The sequence below is a fragment of the Procambarus clarkii genome, chromosome 27 (assembly GCF_040958095.1).
Source record: "Procambarus clarkii isolate CNS0578487 chromosome 27, FALCON_Pclarkii_2.0, whole genome shotgun sequence".
NCBI classification, from domain to species: Eukaryota; Metazoa; Arthropoda; class Malacostraca; order Decapoda; family Cambaridae; genus Procambarus; species Procambarus clarkii.
This window is the reverse complement of record NC_091176.1, coordinates 918,234-942,500: the sequence shown is the minus strand read 5'-3', so window position 1 is coordinate 942,500 and position 24,267 is coordinate 918,234. Positions and strand designations below refer to the sequence as shown.

Below are 24,267 nucleotides of genomic sequence, written 5' to 3'. Positions count from 1 at the left end.
CAAATTTGTAGTGTATACACGTATGGGAGAAGGTAGGGTGGGCATCACCGTAACTGAGGCAGTGAACTCGGGATGAAGAGCACTACGTTTCAGAGAGACCCAATTCCCCACACATGGGGCATAGACACACTGCACAAGTGCATTTGAGGGTACCATGCCCAAATTTCCAGCACTTTCCAGTTGAAAGTATCAACCTGGAGAACAGAACGGCCTTGGGCTTCAAGGATATGTTTAATATTCTCGTGGCAGTCTTTCAGGTCCCTAACACCAGTTGCAACATGGTGCAGGAGGATAACAGTGCCAATACTGGCATTCAACTGGGCATTTTTGGAGGCCCTAACAGTGGTCTCTTCCAATGCTAGACAATGCGACTAAGCGGGCAACTGTATCCTGAGGAGCAGTAATGACATGTGTACCAAAACGGGTGGGGTTAAAAGTACTGTAACAGAGGTCTCCACCGAATCAACGAGGTGTTTATGGAGGAAGTGTAGAATCCAGATGGTTGAGAAAGTATTTAGTCCATGTAGCAGGACCAAACAAGGTGTGGAACGTATTAGCACTGAAAGGAATCGTGCTAGTGCATTTATCACGGGTGGGAGGGGTCGTGGCGGCAACGCCGAGCACCCCCAGTGAGGGAGGGGGGGGGGGTAAAAGGCGTAGTTGTCACAATGAGAGAAGTACCCGCACAAGGTGATGAGGTGGTCACCACTGGTTTGGGGTTCAACCGTACCACAGAGGAAGGTAGTCGGGAGGGTCAAAGGAGTAGTTTGGTCTGGGCCCCAATGTAACGGGGGTTACAGAGCCCGGTCTTCCATCACAGACTGACACGGGGGCCAGGTCGCCCACCCCACGAGCCTGGGTAAGAGAGGTCGGTTCAGTTTCCATACAGCATCAATTCAAAAAGTCTGAGGCCTGGAACCAAGGGATACCACCTACCAGGGCAGCCAGGGAGGCCAAGTGCAGGCCAGTGAAGTTGTGCATCGTCCCCAGCGGTGCTCCCCCTTTTTAACAGGGAAGTCCTACTGCTTCGTCCATTCTCCCACACTGGTGCAAAGACCCCATTCTCCCTTTTGCCCCAGCCTGGACACCCCTAACCATCCACTTAGGGCAGCCCCTCCAGTGGGTGGTCCTGTGACTCACTAGGACCCTACGGTAGTGCCCTTTTCCATGTACAATACCCAAAGAGGGGCAGGAGAGGGGGCAAAGGCAACCCTCACCGGTCCCAGGGAGGTGTACGTGAGCCCCTCACCACAAAGCGACACCATGGAGGGGGGTCGAGTGGGTGAAGCACATAGCTTAGGTGGTATGGGCATGACAGTAGCATGCTGGAGACTTGTTAAATGAGAAGTGTGTACAAGTGTGAAATAAAGGGTTCACATGATAAAGGCAAATGACCAGTATCTTGGAATGTTAATGGGGGAACAATATGTGAAAAAAAAGGGAGTTGAGAGTAATTAAGAGTATTTTTTTGAGGAGTAAAAGGTGTGTTTGGTGATAAGTTCCCTGGATAAACTTCACCCATGGACACCCCCAGATGGGAAGATCCACATACAGTACAGTACAAGTAATTATCAAAAGACAAGCCAGGGAGACTATGTAGCACCATCAGTGTTGGTAAATATTTAGAAGGTGCTAAATACCACATAGGATGTCAAATATACAGTACAAATTACAAATGCATTTAATGCACTCATTAAGTACACTCAAATATGTCAGTTGAACAGTCATTGAAGCAATAAACCTGTAAACAATAATAATAAACTGTAGTGAATTCATTAAAATGAGGTTTTATTGTAGTTTGGAAATTTGTTTTCTCATTAAATGGGATCGAGAAGATATACCTCAGGTTATGTAATGATTTGTGTTTTTTAATGTTGTCTCATTGACTGTGATCATGAACAATTGCATAGCATCTCTGTCTTCATGCAATCTGACCAATATAATGTTTTTAGAATCTTTGCTCATAAACAGCCAGGAATTTATATTAAAAAATATGCATATGATACATTAATTATTTTCTTTATATTTTTGGCATTGTCTAAAATAAACATTATTTTCCAGACTCATAGACATCAAAATATAGTCAATAACGATTGTCAATAACCTGAAGGTGTATCAAAGGAAGAGGTAAATACACAGAGGAATAACACTATCGTGATGCATCAATGAGAAACTCCGTAGGAGCCGTGATGAGGGTTCGAACCCGTGCACTGGGTGTTCCCAGGCACATGCTCTAAACAACTATGCCATGACATGGTCAAAAGGACTGCCATCTGAGGTACTACTGCACCTTCAGGAATTCTAGAGGAAGCAGTAGTACCCCAGGTTGCAATCCTCCTGACCATGTCGTGGCATAGTTGACTAGGGCGTGTGTGTGGCAACACCCACCACATAGCTTCCAACCCTCATCCAGACTCCTACAGATTTTCTCAACAGTTAAAAGTCAGCCAGCAAGAATAAATATTGTCTAGTTAATAATGTATATAAATATGCAACCCATCCTCCTGTTTAGATAGTACTGTTTTCTAACTATGTGCACCACAGTACAAACATTGACATAATAAGCAATCTGATAGAAGAAAAGGACGACGACGTTTCGGTCCGTCCTGGACCATTCTCAAGTCGATTGACTCGAGAATTAATCGACTTGAGAATGGTCCAGGACGGACCGAAACGTCGTCGTCCCTTCAACTTCTAGTGTGTGGTCTGGTCAACATACTTCAGCCACGTTATTGTGACTCATCGCCTGCTGATAGAAGAATTTTGTACTGTTTATTTTATAGAGTCCGACAAAAATGAAGCTAAAAAACAAACAAATATTCATAGGCCTAGTATAGCACACACACGTACTATATTAGGACTCGTATAGTGAGTATTAGGCCTAGGAAGGTTATTTTAGTTTGTCTAAATTTGTAAAAATTCAATACGTCCAATTTGTACTTTCTAATTGCGTTGAGCTTGTGTATATGTACTCTGGTCTTCATCATCACTATAAGTACTACCAACACAGGAGGATGGACTGAAGTATGGTATATAACTGTGCACAAACAAATACAGTGGAACCTCTATTAACGAGTTTAATCCGTTCCGGCACCGAGCTCGTTACCTGGAAAACTCGTCTTAAGAAACAAATTTCCCCATTTAAAATAAAGGAAATAAATTTAATCCGTTCCACTCCCAAAAACATCCATACTTGTATGACTTTTTTTATGTAAATACTGCACATGTAAATATAAATGTTTTGTTGTAGTGTTTTAATATTTACTTTACCTTATGAAGAGTAGTTGCTGGCTGGAGGGAGACGATGGGGAGGTGGGAAGGAGGAGAGGGGTTATGGTGTGGAAGGAGAATCCACCTCTGAGTCAGGCGGACTCTCTCTTCTTGGGAATTTCACCCAAATTTCATTTCAAATGTCACACAAGGATGCGTTAGACCAGCACCAAATAAAAAACTACGTTGATTACACTCATTGTGTCAACAATATAATAGTCTTACCACGAAGATACAATACAATGCCGTTTTCTCAAATAGGCAATGTGGTTATTAAAGAAAACGGAAATTTCATGGCAAACATGTATACAATCCCCAAGACGATCGGATAAGAATTGGATTTTATAGAAATATTTGCTCAAATGACGCTTGAGCGCGGTGTTTGGGTGCATTCAAGAGAAAAAAGTGTGTCACGTTCAAGCGACATATACCTGCGAAAGTGATAACACTTTCATAAAGTGTTATCACAAAGTGATAAATTAATTAAACATTTTCACACTTCAAACATTTTTTTCACACACCGGGTTGTCACTGCTTTATCAGGGCAGCTTTTCCAAGAATGCGTTCACCTTTTCAAACATTCCCAACACTTCCCTGATCTCAGTGGAAGAGACAACATCCTCCCTTACCTCCTCATTCCCTTACTAATGGTGTAAATTGTTGATGAGGACCTGCCATACTCCCATGTGAGATCAGTCACACAGACACCACACTCATGCTTTGCTATAATTTCCTTCTTCAAATCCACAGTAATTGTGTCTTTCTTCCTCTTGACAACACTATCTTTAGCAAGCAGATTCTTTGGAGACATCGTGTGTTACAAATTGTAGTCGCAAAACCACTAAAAACCCAAAGAAAAGCTCAAATAAATCCAGAGGGATGCTTGTCGTGTGCGATACAACAACAACACTGGCGTCGGAGGCGTCCGAGAATTTGCGAGAACCCGCGAGATGCTAGGAAGCACCATGTGGTTTTGCTTGTTAAGAGGCGAGCTCGTCAATAGAGACAAATTTGCTGCGAGTGGCTTGCTCGTTACTGGAAAAACTCGTTAATCGAGGTTCCACTGTATATACATATAATAAGTCCACTACGGGCTCACCATAGCCCGTACTACTTGGAACTTTTGTTTCCAGCAGCTGAATCTAAAACAACAGCAAACAACATATAAATAGACAAAATCAATGTGTTAGTTTGTATCTGTTCACCTATCAACTGGAAGATATATAATAGCAGACAAACACAATTTATATATTATTTTGAATAATTAATGCAATTCAGAAATTCTCATTCATAAGATTTACAATAATACACCACTGAAGTCTGTCACTACAGTACATATTACAAAATATTATACAACCAAGCCAATACTAATTGCTTCAGGACAAATATTTTCAAAACCTTTGATATCCAATCCAGATATAACTCTTACAAATACAAATACAAATATTTATTCAGGTAAAGTACATACATACAAGGTAAGATACAAAAGTTGATGGATTTATAGATAGAGCTAGTACATACAATGCCTAAAGCCACTATTACGCAAAGCGTTTCGGGCAGTTTCTTGTAATGTAACAGTAATCGTAACAGTCTTGTAACTGGGCGTTTCTTGTAACCTATTAATCGTTTTTATAATCAAAGCAAAGTGACAGGAGTTAAAGACGGCAAGAGGAGGTCTACACAGTTGAGCCAGAGGTTGGCACATGAAGGGTGATAGGAGTGCCCCCCATATGTGAGTTTGCTGCCCCCTCCTGCAAGGCAAACCCCACACACCTCATTCTCACCCATCTGGTTATCTCCTTCCTGAGATTCATCAACCTACAGGAGATAAAAAGACATAGATATAACACTTAACCAAAACATAAGTGGCCAATATTTTTTTTTAAGACATGTAATTCATTTCACTAACTTAAATTTTCATACCCCCTTTGATCACAGCAGCTCACCTTAGTAATGTTGTTGTCTGTTGAAGTTGATATCTCGTCCCACAGAGCCTTGGCTTCACTTAGTAACTCGTCTACTTTGGCACTGGTAGTTACTTGCTGACTAGATGCCGAGATACGTTTACAAACATGCCAAACTTCTTGTAAATCTAATTTGAAAAGAGAAAATCAATGCATAAACATGTATGTACAGTACATGCCAAGCAGTGCTTGAGAGGGACGGGGTTTAGAGGTTAATTTCCTATTGATACATTAATATGGATTAGCCTAATATGATCAATCTTAAATCATTTACATCAAGTTTCTAACTAGTATAAATTCAGGCTTTAATGGTCTCTAATTTCTTCTATTTGTTATGACCTTCTTGAGGTTATCTTGAGATGATTTCGGGGCTTTAGTGTCCCTGCGGCCCGGTCCTCGACCAGGCCTCCACCCCAAGAAGCAGCCCGTGACAGCTGACTAACACCTAGGTACCTATTTACTGCTAGGTTACAGGGGCATAGGGTGAAAGAAACTCTGCCCATTGTTTCTCGCCGGCGCCCGGGATCGAACCCGGACCACAGGATCACAGTCCAGCGTGCTGTCCGCTCGGCCGACCGGGTCCCCTCTTGAGTAAACTCACCTAGTTGTGCTTGCGGGGAGTTGAGCTTCGGCTCTTTGGTCCCGCCTCTCAACCTTCAATCAATAGGTAATTACCTAAGTGTAGTTATAGGATGAGAGCTACGCTCATGGTGTCCCGTCTTCCCAGCACTCTTTGTCGTATAATGCTTTGAAAGTACTGATGGTTTTGGCCTCTACCACCTTGAGGTTATCTTGAGATGATTTCGGGGCTTTAGTGTCCCCGCAGCCCGGTCCTCAACCAGGCCTCCACCCCCAGGAAGCAGCCTGTGACAGCTGACGAACACCCAGGTACTTATTTTACTGCTAGGTAACAGGGGCATAGGGTGAAAGAAACTCTGCCCATTGTTTCTCGCCGGCGCCCGGGGTCGAACCCGGGACCACAGGATCACAAGTCCAGTGTGCTGTCCGCTTGGCCGACCGGCTCCCCTTACCTGCTTACGTAACTTGTTCTAACCGTCTACCACTCAGTTTGCGAAAGTGAATTTTCTTATATTTCTTTGGCTGCTTTGTTTAGTTAGTTTAAATCTATGACCTCTTGATCTCAAAGTTCCAGGTCTCAGGAAATCTTCCTTGTCAATGTTATCGATTCTTGTTACTATTTCGTATGTAGTGATCATATCGCCTCATTTTCTTCTATTTTCTAGTTTTGGCATATTTAATGCCTCTAACCTGTTAGAGGCATTAAATATGCCTCTAACAGTTAGGAAATTTTTCATCTATGTTAGTAGCTTACCTGTCACCCCTCCAATATGTTCCAGTTTCCAGAACAACCTCTTATGGGGAACTCTGTTGAAAGCCTTTTTTAGGTCCAGATAGATGCAGTCAACCCAACCATCTCTTTCCTGTAAAATCTCTGTGGCTCGATCATAAAAACTGAGTAAGTTCGTTACAGAGGATCTTCCAGATCAAAAACCATACTGTCTGTCTGATATATATCATTTCTCTCCAGGTGTTCTACCCATTTAGTTTTGATTAGTTTTTCCAATACTTTCACTATTACACTTGTCAATGATACAGGTCTATAACTGAGGGGTCTTCCCTGCTGCCACTTTTGTAGATTGGAACTATGTTAGCCTGTTTCCACATGTCTGCTACGATTCCTGTACACAGGGATGCCTGAAAGATCAAGTGAAGTGGAATGCTGAGCTCAGATGCACATTCTCTCAGAACCCATGGTGAAACGCCATCTGGACCAGCTGCTTTGTTCTTACCGAGCTCCTTTAGCATATTTTCCACTTCATCTCTAGACACCTCTATCCGCTCTATGTTGTTCTCTGGAATTCTTATTGTGTCTGGTTCTCTGAAGACTTCATTTTGTACAAACACACTTTGGAACTTTTCATTTAATGTTTCACACATTTCCTTTTCATTTTCCATGAATCTGTTTCCCATTTTCAACCTCTGGATATTATCCTTTACCTGCAATTTGTTGCTTATGAACTTGTAGAATAGGCCCAGTTCAGTTCTACATTTATCCGCTATCCCTTTTCAAAATTTCTTTCTGCCTCTCTCCTTACTGCTGTATAGTTGTTTCTCGCATCTTTGTATCGCTGGTATGTTTGGGGGTTTGGCCTCTTCCTATACTGATTCCATTTTTGTGTCTTTTGGTCTCTGACCCTCTCACAATTTCTGTCGAACCAATCCTGTTTTCTGGCCCTGCATCTCTGTTTTGGTATGAATGTTTGTGTGCCTTCCTCGTATAGTTTTAAAAATTTGGCATACATTTCATTTACTTCCCTGCCTAGCAACAATTCTGTCCAATTACACTCATTAAAAAAATTTCGAAGTTCCCCATAGTTGCCTCTCCTTAAATCGAGTTTATCAACTGTTTCAATGTCCCCATTTTCTTCTAGATGATATCTTAAAGCATATTTAATGTCTAACAGGACGTGATCACTCTTTCCCAAAGGAGGAAGGTACTGGATGTCAAAAATCTCTTCTTCTTTCCTGGTGAATACTAGATCCAGTACTGACGGTACATCTCCTTCCCTCATTCTTGTGTCTGTGTGTCTGTTTGTGTCTGTGTGTCTGTGTGTGTCAGTCAGTCAGTCAGTCCGGTCCGGTCAGGTCCAGTCAGGGCAGGTCCGGTCCAGTCAGGTCAGGTCAGGTCAGATCAGGTCAGGTCAGGTCAGGTCAGGTCGGTCAGTCAGTCATTCAGTCATTCTAGATGCCCAGCAGCATAAAACTGACCGAGTCCCTCAATGCAGAAGTCACTATGAAGCAAATGGGGTTATAACTGCCAGACTTTACTAGCACACTGCCTTGCTCATTTCATAGATTGTTTGTATGCATTGCAACCTGACAATTTAACTTGCTATGTAATTTGGTAAAACAAGTAATTTAATATCAATATTTGAGTGGATAGATATGCAGGTAATAGAATAGAGCCAAGTTCATGGTGGGCTCTTATATATATGATAAATGTTTTTACAATTTCCAGTGGTTTTGGCAGTAACTCAATACGGTCCCTTCTTCTTTTGGATCTTTCAGTACAATAGGCTACTGTTATTTAAAATCTTTCCTATTTTCTAATAAATATTATTTCTTAAATGGAATTATTATAGTTGTGTATTTCTGTATTTCATATACTGTACATATTTTAATAAAGAGGAACCATACACAAGCTGCATATTCAAGTTTACATCTAACATACAGTACATACAGTGGAGCCGGTCGGCCGAGCGGACAGCACGCTGGACTTGTGATCCTGTGGTCCCGGGTTCGATCCCGGGCGCCGGCGAGAAACACTGGGCAGAGTTTCTTTCACCCTATGCCCCTGTTACCTAGCAGTAAAATAGGTACCTGGGTGTTAGTCAGCCATCACGGGCTGCTTCCTGGGGGTGGAGGCCTGATCAAAAACCGGGCCGCGGGGACAATAAAGCCCCGAAATCATCTCAAGATATGATACACCATATAGTGTTATGATTTTTCTATAGTGTGAAGTTGTTTCCTCCAATTGTTTACCATTCTCCCTTCACCTCTGCTGGCTGGTGTTCGCTCGCTGAGAGCTAGCATTATACATTATTTTTGCATTATACATTTCTGAATGCTATCAATGAATATGCCCATTCATTCACTTTATAAATTGGGCTTATTTTATTCTTATAGTATAATTGTGATGCTTGCAGAGTTCATGACAATTATTTGTAAAAAACATAATGGCATTTGTATATCCATTATTAATGCCATTGCATGTGCATGTGCCTTTATCGGTCAGTCAGTCAGTCAGTCGGTTATTCATGCAAGAGGACCAAATGGTCAAAATATACAGTATTTAGGTTTTAGGATATAATTTCTATACCATGGACTTGTGAATTTATTCACAATGCACACTCATGTTAAAAATAAATACAACCACCAGTTCTTTACATCACTGCCCATAAAAATATATATACCACACAGCCTTCTATAAGCCCAAAAAAACCAGCGTTGAATGTAATGAAACGCCATTTTCTGGGCGAGTCCCAGAGGCTCCCCCGGAGCTATCCAGGCTGATATGGATACCCTAACTATTTTGCATCAGACGATGTGGGTGGAGTTCTAGGCCTACCGGGGACCACGAGCCAGAACCTGGCCCCCTCAGAGAGGCACGGGGAGCAATGGCCCATAGAAATGCACATGTGATTTGGAGCATTCTATATCTGCCATCGACCGGGACAGGCACCCAGAAAGGTAAGCGCCACAAAACAAACCCCTATTCTGGTTAACAACAAAAATCGACAAACGAGTGGACAGAACTCCCCCAGGAAAATGAACTACTGTAACAAGCATGACGTCACACAAGCCGCGCCGCATGTCTGCGCAGCTCCCCCCCTCCCCGGGAGGGGGAAGGGGGAGCCCCAGACCCCTGCGCCGGCAATCTCTGCCCCAGTTCTGAGGCTGGATATCAAAACCGTGAAAAAAATGCCGACCGAAGGGCGGGAGGGTGCCGGGGGAGCCTCCGGGACTCACCCAGAAAATGGCGTTTCATTACTTTCAACGCTTTTTTTCTGGGGGAAGCCCCCACGGCTCCCCGGAGCTACTTCACCAAAGACTACCTAAGAAAACAAGGGGACATACTTGGGAGGCGGTCGGTGAACCACTCCTTAACACGAAGTCGAGACAACAACCCAAGGACCCCTCCGGAAAGCAGCAGGCACATCATTCACCAGAAAAAGGGAGAACGGCCGCAGACGAAGAAACCTATGACCACGACCATAGGAGCCAAAAACCACTGCACCTGAGAAGAGCATGAAGCTCTGCCACACGACCCCCAGAGGCCAATGCCAACATAAAGAGAGAGCCGAGGCAAAGCAAACCTGACCCCAAGGAGCCACAACCACCATGGAGAAGAAAAACAGGAGAGCACCCTGTCCAAAGACCAGGACTGCACAGGCAGTGCATAAGCAGGCCGGAGGTGAAACAACGCACGAGACAGCCTGCGAAACGGCGCAGAAGGAACATCGATACCAAAAGCTAGCAGCAGAAACCAAGGTGCCAGACCCAGGAACGGCCCCAAGCGCCTCTATACCCTCCACAAGCCAATCCTATGACAGCCCCAGGAGGGAAAAGAAAACACAGGACCAATACCAAAATGCCACAAGCGTGCAAGTCCACTGCCACAAGTGCAGCCGACAGGGAAGGAACCCGCATAAGGAGCCTCCCCGCACCAACATCCCGCAGAAGGGCAGGAGCGAAAAGACTCATTAAGAGGAGCAAAATCGCCCCTGCAAAACGAGTAGCGCCGAGACAGCGCAAAGAGAAGAGATATGCATAAAAGAACAAGAAGGCCAGACACCCAGAAGCTGCCGGGAATAGGACCCACAAGCCCTAGAAAGGACCGGAGGGAAGTAGCAAAACCGTCCCAAACCTTCGAGAACAAAAAGAAGCAAGCCCAAAGGACGAAGGCACAAAAACCCCGTCGCACCCGAGACCAAAAGTCATGCAGAAACCCCAAGAAGAGGGGGACATGATGGAGAAGGCCCATCCCGGAAAAAAGGGGCGAAGACCGTAGAAAAGCACCCACCGACAGGACGGAAAACAACGGGCACAATGGACAAGGAAACCGAGCCCAGGGAGGGGCCGACGCCCACAAAGCACGTGCGGAGAGGGGGGAACGGAAAAAACCCTACACCACAAAACCGCAAGCCCCGCCCAGAGGGGTAAAAATACCCCGGCGGGGACCAACGGGGCCTGAGGACCCTCACGTTAGCCCCACCCCAGCCCTGGGAACCCACCCTGCAGGCCCCGGGGCCGAGCTGTCCCCTCAAAGCCCCAGCGTCAAGAAAACCCCGGGGCAGCCAGGAAAAACACTAGGGAAGGGAGCCCACTAGGCTCTGGAACTTGAACCGAAACCGGAGGATAGGCGAGGGGCGAGGGGCGAGATGAAGACCCCAAGCTCATCCCCAGCCAGCACAATGAGGCGAGGACAAGACAGAGAATCCAAGGAACATGGAAAAACCAGGCCCGGCACCGCAAGACTGGCAAGGAAGGAGGGCCCCAGAGGGAGCACGGAAGGGCCGAACATAATGTCACAACCAACCCCGACACACAGCTGCAGTACCAAAACCGCAGCAAAACGTCACCACACTCCCCGAGGAAGCGACAGAAGATAGATAAATCGTACATGAATGGCACACAAGGGGACACAGGCGGAAACCGAGCACCCAACTGAACCACAGGGACGGTAGAAGAAATGTGTGCAGTGAAACAGGCAATCGAAGGAACACATTAGGCAGCCCAACTTGGGCTGACCCATACACAGCCCCAAGAGCAGAGACGAGAGCGCCCATGAAGCACAGAATCCGCTCGACAGGCAAACGACAGGGGAGAGGCGGAACCAAAGAGCCAGAACCCAATCCTGCAAGCACAAGGAGGCGAGCACAAAACACCCTCGACACAGGAAAACGTTACCACCGAACAGGCACCCCCAGGGCCTCGTACAAGCTTCGTACAAGGAACCCGCATAAGGAACGGGACACGCAGGAGGTAAGCCGCAAAGGCCAACCGCACTGCAGGCGAAGAGATGCGGTTAGGCGAAAACCTCCGGAAGACGGAACCGAAGAAACCACAGGGACACGGAACTGAACCCGGGGAGGAGCAGAACCCAAGCCCAAATCGTACGCAGAGGGGGAAAAGAAAACCCCACTCCTCGCAGCAGTAAGCCCCGCTCAGAAGGACGGAAATCCAGGCGGGGCGCAATGGAGCCCAAAGCCCCTAAGGCCGCTCCTCCCCAACCCCAGGAGCCTCTACACCAGGCCCCGGGGCCGAGTCGACCTCCAAAGCCCCGGCCCCACAAGAAAAAGCCGGGGCAGCCGAGAGAGCTGGAAGAGAAGGGGCCCACTGATCAGACCCTGGAGCATCAGCCAGAGGAACAGACTCGAATGCCTCCGCAGCTACCCCGGACGGGGCAACCCCCGAAACTGCCCAAGTCTCAGAACCTCTAACCCCGCCCCGACCCCGAAGCCTGCAGATGCGTAGAGGCCGGAAGCAGGAGGGAAAAAAAACAAGGGGGGGCGTGGAAGAACCAAGGCCAAAGCGACCAAAACCCCCAAGTCTGGGTCCCGACACAAGCGGGGCAGCATCGGCGCGTCCGGGGAAGCGACAAACCAGAGCGCGTTGCAACATCCTACCCTGCAACGCGCGAGCTGCCTGAACCCACGGGAATTCATCAGCAGACTGGGTGAATGGAGTCACGAACAAGCAACAAAGCTCGCAGGACTCGGGGTCGAATGTGTCACCGACCCAACAGGCAGCATGACGGAGGCAAAAACAAGGGGAGTCACCCTGAGACAAAGGGACAGAGCAACCCTCAACTCGCACAAAGCGAGAGGGGACGCAAGGGTCTCCACTATCGGACCCGTGAGCCCCTGGGGGGTATCCCAGGGCCCCTAGACTGGGTCTGCTAAGGGTTATCCCAGGCTTACCACTGCTAACCGGCGCCCCAAACTACCAAGCAAACTGCTAAAGCTGAACCCACGGGACGTGTCCACCCGTGAGGGCGAAGCACGGGGTGCCACCACACAAACGAACCTAATATAAGGGGGGGGGGGACACAAGGCAGACCCCCTACCAGGCAAAAACAAATATAAAAGAAAAACCATACAAGTGGACAACGTACCCAGAGGGAACAGAGCCGGCCGCTGTCATAGGTGAAAACTAGCTACGCAGTACCCTGCGCCCCACCAGTGCTATAACTACCACTTACCCCAAGGTAAACAAGGGAGTAAAATCCCCAAACACTCGGGGCGGCCAAACGCCAAGCAGTGAAAAGCCAACAGAGGTAGACCCAAGGTGACTTGTGGAAGGCAACCCCAAGCCCCAAGGGCGGTACTTACAGGGCACTCAGGGAAGGTGACCCTAAGCACATGCAGCCCAAGTACCTGAGAATACTACTCCCAGCTCACACGACCACCGTAAGAGCAGCACTGCAAACAAGTCACAGCACTGGAGCGGAGCTGGATCCACACGACTGTGCATTATCCCATCAGCCGAGGAACTGGGGCGGGGATCGCCGGCGCGGGGGTCTGGGGCTCCCCCTTTCCCCTCCTGAGGAGGGGGGAGCTGTGCAGACATGCGGCGCGGCTCGTGTGACGTCATGCTTGTTAGTTCGTTTTCCCGGGGAGTTCTGTCCACTCGTTTGTCGATTTTTGTTGTTAACCAGAATAGGGGTTTGTTTTGTGGCGCTTACCTTTCTGGGTGCCTGTCCTGGTTGATGGCAGATATAGAATGCTCCAAATCACATGTGCATTTCTATGGGCCATTGCTCCCCGTGCCTCTCTGAGGGGGCCAGGTTCTGGCTCGTGGTCCCCGATAGGCCTAGAACTCCACCCACATCGACTGATGCAAAATAGTTAGGGTATCCATATCAGCCATGGACAGCTCCGGGGAGCCGTAGGGGCTCCCCCCAGAAATCATCATCATCATCATCATCAAGCCTATCAATGAAAAACATAATTTAACACTCACTGGCTAAATACTCTTGCATTTGACTAGTTGCAAAAACTTGAGCTTTGAGCTTTGCTTGAGTAAGACTGGAGAGTGTGTCACAAGCCTGCTTCAGGAGTTGCACACTGCACTCTAGACACCGCTGCCATGACCCAGTGTGAGCTTCGTCATGAGTATTCTGAAAGGTAAAAAACTAGTGTTGAGGGTAATGAAACAGCCATTTCTGGGTGAGCCCTGGAGGTTCCCTAAAGCTATCATACACTGACCTATTATACTGTCTATTAGAGTCTGGTAGCTGAGAGGACAGCGTGCAGGACTCTTAATTCTGTAGCCCGGGTGCAATTCCTGGACCAAGCAGAAGCAAATGGGCAAAGTTTCTTTCAACCTGATGCCCCTGTTACCTAACAGAAAATAGGTGCCTGGGAGTTAGACAGCTGTTACGGAGCTGCTGCTGCAGCTGCTGCTTCTCGCTTCTCGCTTGCTTCTCTCTCGCTTCTCTCTCGCTTCTCTCTCGCTTCTCTCTCGCTTCTCTCTCGCTTCTCTCTCGCTTCTCACTCGCTTCTCACTCGCTTCTCTCTCTGTCTCTCTCTTACTTCTCGCTTCTCTCTCACTTTCTCTCTCTCTCTCTCACTTTCTCTCTCTCTCTCTCTCACTTTCTCTCTCGCTTCTCTCTCTCTCTCGCTTCTCTCTCTCTCTCTCTCGCTTCTCTCTCTCTCTCTCTCGCTTCTCTCTCTCTCTCTCTCTCTCTTCTCTCTCTCTCTCTCTCGCTTCTCTCTCTCTCTCTCTCTCTCGCTTCTCTCTCTCGCTTCTCTCTCTCTCTCGCTTCTCTCTCTCTCTCTCTCTCTCTCTCTCGCTTCTCTCTCTCTCTCTCTCTCTCTCTCGCTTCTCTCTCTCTCTCTCTCTCGCTTCTCTCTCTCTCTCTCTCGCTTCTCTCTCTCTCTCTCTCTCTCTCGCTTCTCTCTCTCTCTCTCTCGCTTCTCTCTCTCTCTCTCTCTCTCGCTTCTCTCTCTCTCTCTCTCTCGCTTCTCTCTCTCTCTCTCGCTTCTCTCTCTCCCTTCTCTCTCTCGCTTCTCTCTCTCTCTCTCTCTCTCTCGCTTCTCTCTCTCTCTCTCTCTCGCGCTTCTCTCTCTCTCTCTCGCTTCTCTCTCTCTCTCTCGCTTCTCTCTCTCTCTCTCGCTTCTCTCTCTCTCTCGCTTCTCTCTCTCTCTTCGCCCTCTCTCTCTCTCTCGCTTCTCTCTCTCTCTCTCTCGCTTCTCTCTCTCTCTCTCTCTCGCTTCTCTCTCTCTCTCTCTCTCGCTTCCTCTCTCTCTCTCTCTCTCTCTCGCTTCTCTCTCTCTCTCTCTCTCTCTCGCTTCTCTCTCTCTCTCTCTCTCTCTCTCTCTCTTCTCTCTCTCGCTTCTCTCTCTCTCTCTCTCTCTCTCTCTCTCTCTCTCTCTCTCTCTCTCTCTCGCTTCTCTCTCTCTCTCTCTCTCGCTTCTCTCTCTCTCTCTCTCTCGCTTCTCTCTCTCTCTCTCTCTCTCTCTCTCTCGCTTCTCTCTCTCTCTCTCTCTCTCTCTCTCTCTCTCTCTCGCTTCTCTCTCTCTCTCTCGCTTCTCTCTCTCCCTCTCTCTCGCTTCTCTCTCTCTCTCTCTCTCTCTCTCGCTTCTCTCTCTCTCTCTCTCGCTTCCTCTCTCTCTCTCTCGCTTCTCTCTCTCCCTTCTCTCTCTCGCTTCTCTCTCTCTCTCTCTCTCTCGCTTCTCTCTCTCTCTCTCTCTCTCGCTTCTCTCTCTCTCTCTCGCTTCTCTCTCTCTCTCTCGCTTCTCTCTCTCTCTCGCTTCTCTCTCTCTCTCGCCTCTCTCTCTCTCTCGCTTCTCTCTCTCTCTCTCTCTCGCTTCTCTCTCTCTCTCTCTCTCGCTTCTCTCTCTCTCTCTCTCTCGCTTCTCTCTCTCTCTCTCTCTCTCTCGCTTCTCTCTCTCTCTCTCTCTCTCTCGCTTCTCTCTCTCTCTCTCTCTCTCTCTCGCTTCTCTCTCTCTCTCTCTCTCTCTCTCTCTCTCTCTCGCTTCTCTCTCTCTCTCTCTCTCGCTTCTCTCTCTCTCTCTCTCTCGCTTCTCTCTCTCTCTCTCTCTCTCTCTCTCTCTCTCTCTCTCTCTCTCTCTCTCTCTCTCGCTTCTCTCTCTCTCTCTCGCTTCTCTCTCTCCCTCTCTCGCTTCTCTCTCTCTCTCTCTCTCTCTCGCTTCTCTCTCTCTCTCTCGCTTCTCTCTCTCTCTCTCTCTCTCTCGCTTCTCTCTCTCTCTCGCTTCTCTCTCTCTCTCTCGCTTCTCTCTCTCTCTCTCTCTCTCTCGCTTCTCTCTCTCTCTCTCTCTCCTCGCTTCTCTCTCTCTCTCTCGCTTCTCTCTCTCTCTCTCTCTCTCGCTTCTCTCTCTCTCTCTCTCTCGCTTCTCTCTCTCTCTCTCGCTTCTCTCTCTCTCTCTCGCTTCTCTCTCTCTCTCTCTGTCTCTCTCTCTGTCTCTCTCTCTGTCTCTCTCTCTGTCTCTCTGTCTGTCTCTCTGTCTCTCTCTCTCTCTGTGTCTCTCTCTCTCTGTGTCTCTCTCTCTCTCTCTCTCTCTCTCTCTCTCTCTCTCTCTCTCTCTCTCTCTCTCTCTCTCTCTCTCTCTGTGTCTCTCTCTCTCTCTCTGTGTCTCTCTCTCTCTCTCTCTCTCTCTCTCTCTCTCTCTCTCTCTCTGTCTCTCTCTCTCTCTCTCTCTGTCTCTCTCTCTCTCTCTCTCTGTCTCTCTCTCTCTCTGTGTCTCTCTCTCTGTGTCTCTCTCTCTCTCTCTGTCTCTCTCTCTCTCTCTCTCTCTCTCTCTCTCTCTCTCTCTCTCTCTCTGTGTCTCTTGCCAAAAGCAAGCTGCAGCGGCTCCACCAGTGCCACAGGATACAAGGCGACAGTATTCGGCAAAAGATGACAGTCCTGAAACAGCCACGAGAGAAAGGACAAGACCACCTTAACAGAAAGCAAAGTATACCTACGAAGAGACAAAAAGAAACAGAGGGACCGCCAGGGAACTTCATACTGCCGCCGAGATAAAGCACGCAGGTGGGACACCATTAACGAAGCCACTTGATCACCATATTGATGGTGATAGACCCCGAGTCAAAAGTACCAGACACAAAGACTCAAGGAGAAGATCGAACCAGCCATGTAACGGACCGGACCAATCACCTGAAAGAGGCAGAGCCACGGGAAACCCCCCTGGGGTTTGGACAACGAGCAAGCAGCACCTGAAACCAAGGCTGGTCCAGCCACCAAGGAGCCAGGAAGACTACTCTTCCCTGGTAAGTCTCCAAGTGAGCTAGGACCTGGAGTAACAGCATAACTGGGGAAAAGAGGTACAGGTAACCCCACCTCAACCAGTCCTGCTGAAAACCATCGACCCCAATGGCCTTGCAGTCGGGGAAGGGCGCCACATATACCGGGATACAGCTCAACCATGCTGACTTGAAGAGGTTCATGTCCAGCAGAGCCCGTACATCCGACAGAGCCAACTGAGTGAGTGAGTCGGCGTCGACTGTCCAGTGCAAGGACAGGGTAATAGGCCGGGACAGGCCGTCTGACAGGACGTTAGACATTCCCCGAACGTGTATGGCCAGGAGAGCCAAACTCCGAAAACTCAGCAGACGAGTCACCGGAAGCGACCAACCTCAAACAGCCTAGGACTGCATCGACCCCCCCCCCCCCCCCTCGGTTCAGGCAATGAACCACCGAGGAGCAGTCCGAATGGAGCCTGATTGTCGATTAGTGAGTAACCCGAACCCTCTGAAGCATCATCCACTCCGCTGCGAACTCCCGTACCGTGCTGTGGGCCTGACAGAAGGACGGACCCCACCACCCCTCACCCTAATGAGCACTGGTCACAAAGCCCCTGCCGAGAGATGACACGTCCATGAACACATCAAGCGAGGGCTCGGGTAAGCGCCAAGGCACTGAACCCCAAAAACACCGAAGAGGAAGCCGGCAACGCAAGGCCCCCGGAGGCTGAACCCAGCAGTAACGAGAAACGTGGAAGGAACATCCTTGAAGGAACCAGAACAGCCGATGAAGCTAAACCCGACCAGGCGGATAGACCATCAAGGCAAAGTTCAGGCTCCCGCACAAACCCTCAAGCAACCACCAAGTAACCCGGGAGCCCCCCAGATTCGAGCGAAGGCGGGAGCACACCCACTCCGGGATGACCCGACAGAGTGCAGGAGAAGAGGCCTGCCTCGCCAGCCCCGAACCCCCCAAAGGAGGAGGGGCTACCCAAGCCACCGCAGGCCAGACGAAACGATCCGAAAAGCCTACAAATCGTGAGATCAAGTGTGAGCGAACAGAGCGAGTCTCCCCCCCCCCCCCATCAATGTGACAAACCACGAAAGGGCCGACATCCCCTTACAAGAACGCGACCCATGCATAGGGCGAACACTGCACCGACCAGATGAAGACGGGGTCCGAAGGTAGCACTGGCTCCGAAACTGGCACCAATGGTTTACCACGATGAGCAGAACCCCGAGCTCTGGCACGACCCCTCCGGGAAGACCCCCCTGGGACCCCTGAATAACCAACAAGTCCGACATTGGATGAGGGTGAAGACACTAAGAGCCAGGCCCCATGTAGATTCCAAGGATGAAGCAAGCACCGCATGCTGACATGCAAGCCACGAAGCATAAAACAGACACACTACATCCTGCAGGATCGAGCTGCCCTCAAACAGCTTCAACAGGGCAGACAACGCACGCGCTGCCGAGCCCAAGGCACAAGACCCAGGAATGGCCCCAAGCGCCTCCACATCCTCCTCAAGCCAATTCACAGACTGCTCCACGAGAGAAAAGAACCACAATACCGAAGCCAGCAGGCCACAAGAATGCAAGTCCTCAGTAACAAGTGCAGCCGAAAGGGAGGGGAAACTGCATGTGAAGCTGCACAATGCCGACATCCCAAGGAAGGTCAGGGGCGAACAAGCACACACTGAGGTGCTCAAACTCACCCCCCCCCCCTCCCCAGGAAATCCTGGACCACCGTCAGCGCCTCACGCCACTCAAGTGTGCATGAAAGACAGAACGTATGCAAGCCTCCAACGAAAACACAGGACAGTCCGCTAGCCAGGACGACTCCGGAACCTCATAAATCCATTAGAGAAAAAGAAGACAAACATGAACGAAGACGGATCCATGATAGAGATGTAATTCGGGTCGCGCAGGAGGTAAGCCGCAAAGGCGTCCTGTACCACATGAGGCGGCAAGCCGAAAACCTCCAGAATGACGGGACCAAAGCACCTGAAGGGACATGAAACTGAACCCTGGAAGGGGCAGACACCAAATCCAACTCGTACGAAGAGGGAATAAAGAAACCCCACTCCTTGCAACAGTAAGCCCCGCTCAGAGGGAAGAAAAACTCAGGCGAGGTCCAACGGAGCCCCAAGGCCCTCAAGTCAGCTCCTCAGCCCTGGGAACCACCACATCAGGACCTGCGACTGAGTCTTCCCCCAAAGCCCCGGCCTCAAAAGAAACGACCAGCGTAGCTATAGAAGCTGGAAGGCAGGGGGTGCCCACTGGTCAGACCCAAGCACTTCGGCAGGGAGAACTGACTCGAATGCCTCTCTGCAACCCCAGAAGAGGCATTCCCCCTGAGACCACCCGAGTCTCAAGACTATCTAAATCCTGCCTTGACCCCGAAATCTTCACACGTTTCGGAGCCAGATGCAGAGGGGAGGGAGAAAAAACAAACCGAACCACAGCAGAGAAAGGATGAGGGGGTGCGGACTGAACCAAGGACGAAGCAACCAACACCCCTAAGTCCGGGTCACTATAACCAAAATGTGGCAGCCTTGGGGCTTCTGGGGAAGCAATCAACTTAGCGTGTTGCAACAACCTAAAACTTAAGTTGCAATGCCTGCACTGCCTGTACCCAAATAGAGTCATCAGTGGACTGGCTATACTGAGTCATAAACAAGCAACAAAACTCGTAGGACTCTGGGTCGAAGGTGTCACCGACCCAACAGGCAACATGACGGAGGCAAAAACAATGAGAGTCACCCTGAGACAAGGGAACAGAGCAACCCTTAAACTCACACAATGCAAGGGGAGGGAACTCAGGGGTTACATACATTGAACCCACGCACCCCCATTGGGATTCCCAGGATCCTCAGACGGAACTCACGCTCAGGGAAGCCCAGGCAGGGTACTGCTAACCGGCGCTCAAGTCTACAAACAAACTTTCTAGAAGCTGAACCCCTGGGACGTGTTCACTCATGGGAGCCTAGCAGGGGATACCACCAAAAACAGAATCTATATACTGTAGACATACAGGGGGCAACCAAACAAAGGCAGACCCCCACCAGGTAGAGAAAACAAAAAAATAAAACCCCACAAGAGGACAAAGTACCCAGGTAGAACAGAGCCGGCCGCTATGAGAGGTGACAACTAGCTGCGCAGTACCCTGCGCCCCCTACCAGTGCAAACTACCTCTTACCCTAAGGCAAACAAGGGTGCAAGAAACACCCCAACACACAAAGGGCACCCGAATGCCGAGTAGCAAACAACCAAGCAGAGGCAGAACCCAAGGAACTTGTGGAAGGTGGCCTCAAGCCCCAAGGGCAGTACTTACCGGGCACCTAGCGAAGATTGCCCTAGGCGCATACGGCCATACTGAAAAGAATACTCCTGGCTCGTGCACCGCCCAAAAGAACAGCCCCTATACCACAATGCACAGAGCTGGAGACAAATCAGGAGCTGGAGCATACGACTTTAGCCTAACATATCAGCCTCAGAACTGGGGTTTGGGCAGCCGGCACGAAGGGTCTGAGGCTGCCCCCTTCCCTTTCCCGGAGAGGGGGGAGCTGCACAGACGGTGGTGCGGCAACATAGTGACGTCATGCTCGTTTGATCGTTTTTGTTTGAGGAGTTCTGTCCACTAGTTCGGCTTTGAATAACAATTTCCTAACCAGAATAGGGGTTTGTTTTGGGATGCTTACCTTTCTGGGTGCCTGACCCGGTCAATGGCAGACATAGAATGCTTCCAACGACCCGATGGTTTTTATAGGCCATTGCTCCACGTGCCACTCTGAGCGGGCCAGGTTCTGGCTCGTGGTTCCTGGTAGGCCTAGGAACTCCATTCACATGACTGATGCCAAAGTCTAATATTGCAATATCAGCCTCGATAAGCTCCGGGGAGCCATAGGGGCTCCCCCCAGAAAAGCATAGAGGAAAGATAACCCTGAGCTCATGCAGCTCCAAACCCTAAACCCCCTGGCTCATGCCATGTACAGCCTCAGAGCAGGGTTGCCAGAACTGAAAGACCCGAAGCCGCGAACATAAACCACTAGCAACACAATTGGGCTCTATAAAACCCAAATGGGTTACAGAGCCCAACAAGGCAATTCTGTTTTAAAGGCCCCAAGCAACATCATGTAGCTGACAAAGGAGACTGGAGCTAGAGCAACTATAACCAAACCAGGACACACATCAGATAGAATTGCGGGTAAGGCGAGCCGGCTGAACCGGTGTACCTCCCTCCCCCAAATGAGGGGGGAAGTGGGGCAAACTAGTGGGCGCTAGTTTCACAAAAATTTTTGCTGGTTTGTTTTCATTTTGGGGGAGTTCTTTTGGCAATTTTGAGTCTTTGGCTTCAAGTTTTTTACCATGATTCACCTAACTTACTGGGTGCTTTCCTGTTGGTGGCATGTATGATTAAACTTTACATTGTAACGTATGATTATGTGCATGTATCTGGTTGATTACACACACACACACACACACACACACACACACACACACACACACACACACAGTTTAGTGGTTTTTGTTATTTATTTGGTTTGTTTGGTAGTGCGGTGAAGTGTCGTAAGAGTTGAGATGAAGCCTGGAACAGGGCAGAGAGCTGAGTGAGGCCAGGATGGAGAGCTCGGATGCGGGGTGAGTGTGTAGAGCGTGGCGCTCTGAATGTGGGCGGAGTCGAGGAGCTCGATTGTGGGACGAGTGTGTGGAATCTCGATGCAGCCGGAGTCTTGCTTTCTAATTTGCGTCGAGGCTGAAACATCTTGTGATAGTAGAAACAACTTCACACATCAAGTGATACATAGCTGTTGGTGAAAGTTGAAGATGTGGGATAACTCTCAAGCGTCTGAATAGAACCACTTTTGGAGTTAGACTGATGATGATTCGCTATCGATTGCCTAAATTACCAGTCCTACACTTCACCCGACCATCCTCTAGCAGGTTTGAGGAGAGGTATTAATTGTAATTAGTGGACTAAGTAGAATTAACAGACCCATCCCATTATCTGCACATAAGATAATGAGAATATGGAGCAAGTATATTGCTGACATAATATACTTGCTACAACATTTAAAGATTTTATGGGCCATTGCTCCCTACACCTCTCCGAGGGAGCCAGGTTCTGGCTAGTGGTCCCTGGTAGGCCAATAAAACTCTGACTGATGGCACATGATAGTATGGCACTGATCAATGTATGATAGCTTCAGGGAGCTGACGGGGCTCCCCCAGAAACACCTGTTTTTGGAATGCAAATACGGTGTTAACAATACATATATTAATAACACACGGCTAAATCCTTCCACTGAAACCAGAATTTTGGTATTCCATTTTTTGTTGAATACAAAATTTTTAATGTGGCTAACAGCCAAAATATGCATACATACATGCATGCATACACACACCTTCAAAAAGGTGACACCTCTAGTGTTAACACTTACATCAGAGGAGCTCCAGCATATTTCAACAATCTAAAGTATTGAAGTAGTGGTTGATGATAGTGAGTGGTGTCCCAGGGAACATAAAGGTATAGTGCTTTTGAAAAATAGGTGAGATAACAGGAATGTGCTAAGGAAAATGAAAAAATAGGATGAGAAAAAGTTGCCCTAGTGTTTCCAGAGCAGACAAGAAAATTCAAGATGGCAGTCGGCAAGAGGAAAACAAAACGAAGCTTGATTTTGGGGGATTCAATGAAGAAAGCATTGATATAAGCAGTCTACACAACAAGTTGGCAAAATTAGATAATATAGTGAGCTCTCATGTAGAAATAATCAGTAAATTAAATGAAAGTAATGACCCTTTGTGTAGCAAAATTTTATGTCTTGAGGGTTTAGTGAAAGACAAGGACAAGAATCAATTGGAAACACATTGCAAAGACATAGAAGAGGAAAATAAACTTAAAAATAGCTTTGGAAGAAGTTAAAGCAATTTAAACAAAAATGACTACAATAGGTTAGGTAAGGAAATTCAACAGGAGAAACAGCTTTTGTCAGCACAGATGGAGGAAGTTACACAGGGAATAGAACAGTGCAAGAAAGATATGCAACTCACCTATGCACAAGTGGCCAAGGAGAAGGAAAAAATTGAGGAAGCAGTAAAGGAAGCCAAATACTGCAGCAACCAGGATAAAACAAACATTAGGCTGGAAGTGAGAAAGGAATTGGCATCTAACCCGAAGTTGGTGCAAAACACAGTTGATCGGAGTAAGTCCCTGATAATTTTTAGTTGCAAAGAAATGGAGATAACATCTAGGTCAGAAAGAGCTGTAGAAGAAGCGAAAGTAGTAGATAAAATTGTTGGCCTCGTGGAAGGTCTTACTACCATAGAGAATATGTGCGACTACAGGAGAATAGGCAGGTACGTAAAAGTGAAAGATCGATCTTTTAGGATCACCCTAAACGGTGCCAAACAGATGGAAGAAGTACTAAAGAATGCTAGAAAACTACAAAGTGATGAGGATGGGAAAATGTGGTCGTTAAGACGAGATCTTTCAAGAGAAGATGGAGAATCTGAAACTAAACCTTGTAGAGGCAAAACGTCTAAATGAAAGCAGAAACGAAGAAGAAATCAATTCTTTTTTTCTACAAAGTGATAGGGGTAGACAGGCCTGTAAAATGGTACAAAAAGGCAAACCAACAAAATTGCTAGAGAGAGGGGTAGTGAAGAATAAGGAGAGGGGGAACATGTTCCTGAAAATAGTATACACCAACATAGATGGAGTGAGATCGAAGATACTGGAGTTAAGTGATGTAATACAGCTGCAGACACTAGACATTGTTGCACTCACGGAGACAAAACTTGAAGATGTTATTTTTAATGAGGTCATATTCCCAAGGGGCTACTCAATTTGGAGATGGGACAGAAAAATTAGTTAAGGCGGTGGCATTGCTGTGCTGGTGAAAACACCTGAAGGTAAATGAAATGATGATTGCCAATCCACGAGAAGTTGATGTAATAAGCACTAGAGATCTGCCAAGAGGATGATAAACTAATGATCATACATGCATATAGTCCACCGCCAAACAACACATGGACAAAGGAGGAGCTAGATAGTAAACGAGAGGGTCTTATAACAATTATCAGAGAGATTATAGCAAGCGCGGATAAAGATAGATCAAGACTGTTGATAGTCAGCGACTTCAACTTGAAATCCATAGACTGGGAAGCATATGAAGCTAGAACAGAGGATTTTTGGACCTGTAGATTTGTAGACGTCATCCTGGAAACATTCTTGTATCAA

General features: G+C 48.0%; 1 protein-coding gene across 10 annotated transcripts in view; it reads right to left on the bottom strand.

Annotated features, from left to right (window-relative positions):
* Window positions 1-1,667: 1,667 nt before the first annotated feature.
* LOC123762802 (synergin gamma) overlaps window positions 1,668-24,267 on the bottom strand; it is a 156,460-nt gene continuing 133,860 nt past the window's right edge. For all 10 annotated transcript variants that reach the window (XM_069332217.1, XM_069332212.1, XM_069332218.1 and 7 more), the window contains 3 exons: window positions 13,782-13,938; window positions 5,217-5,362; window positions 1,668-5,088 (listed from right to left, as the gene is read on the bottom strand). In XM_069332217.1, coding sequence (XP_069188318.1) covers window positions 4,906-5,088; window positions 5,217-5,362; window positions 13,782-13,938 — 486 coding nt within the window. In that variant the 3' untranslated portion in view covers window positions 1,668-4,905. The remainder of the gene's footprint in view (window positions 5,089-5,216; window positions 5,363-13,781; window positions 13,939-24,267) is intronic.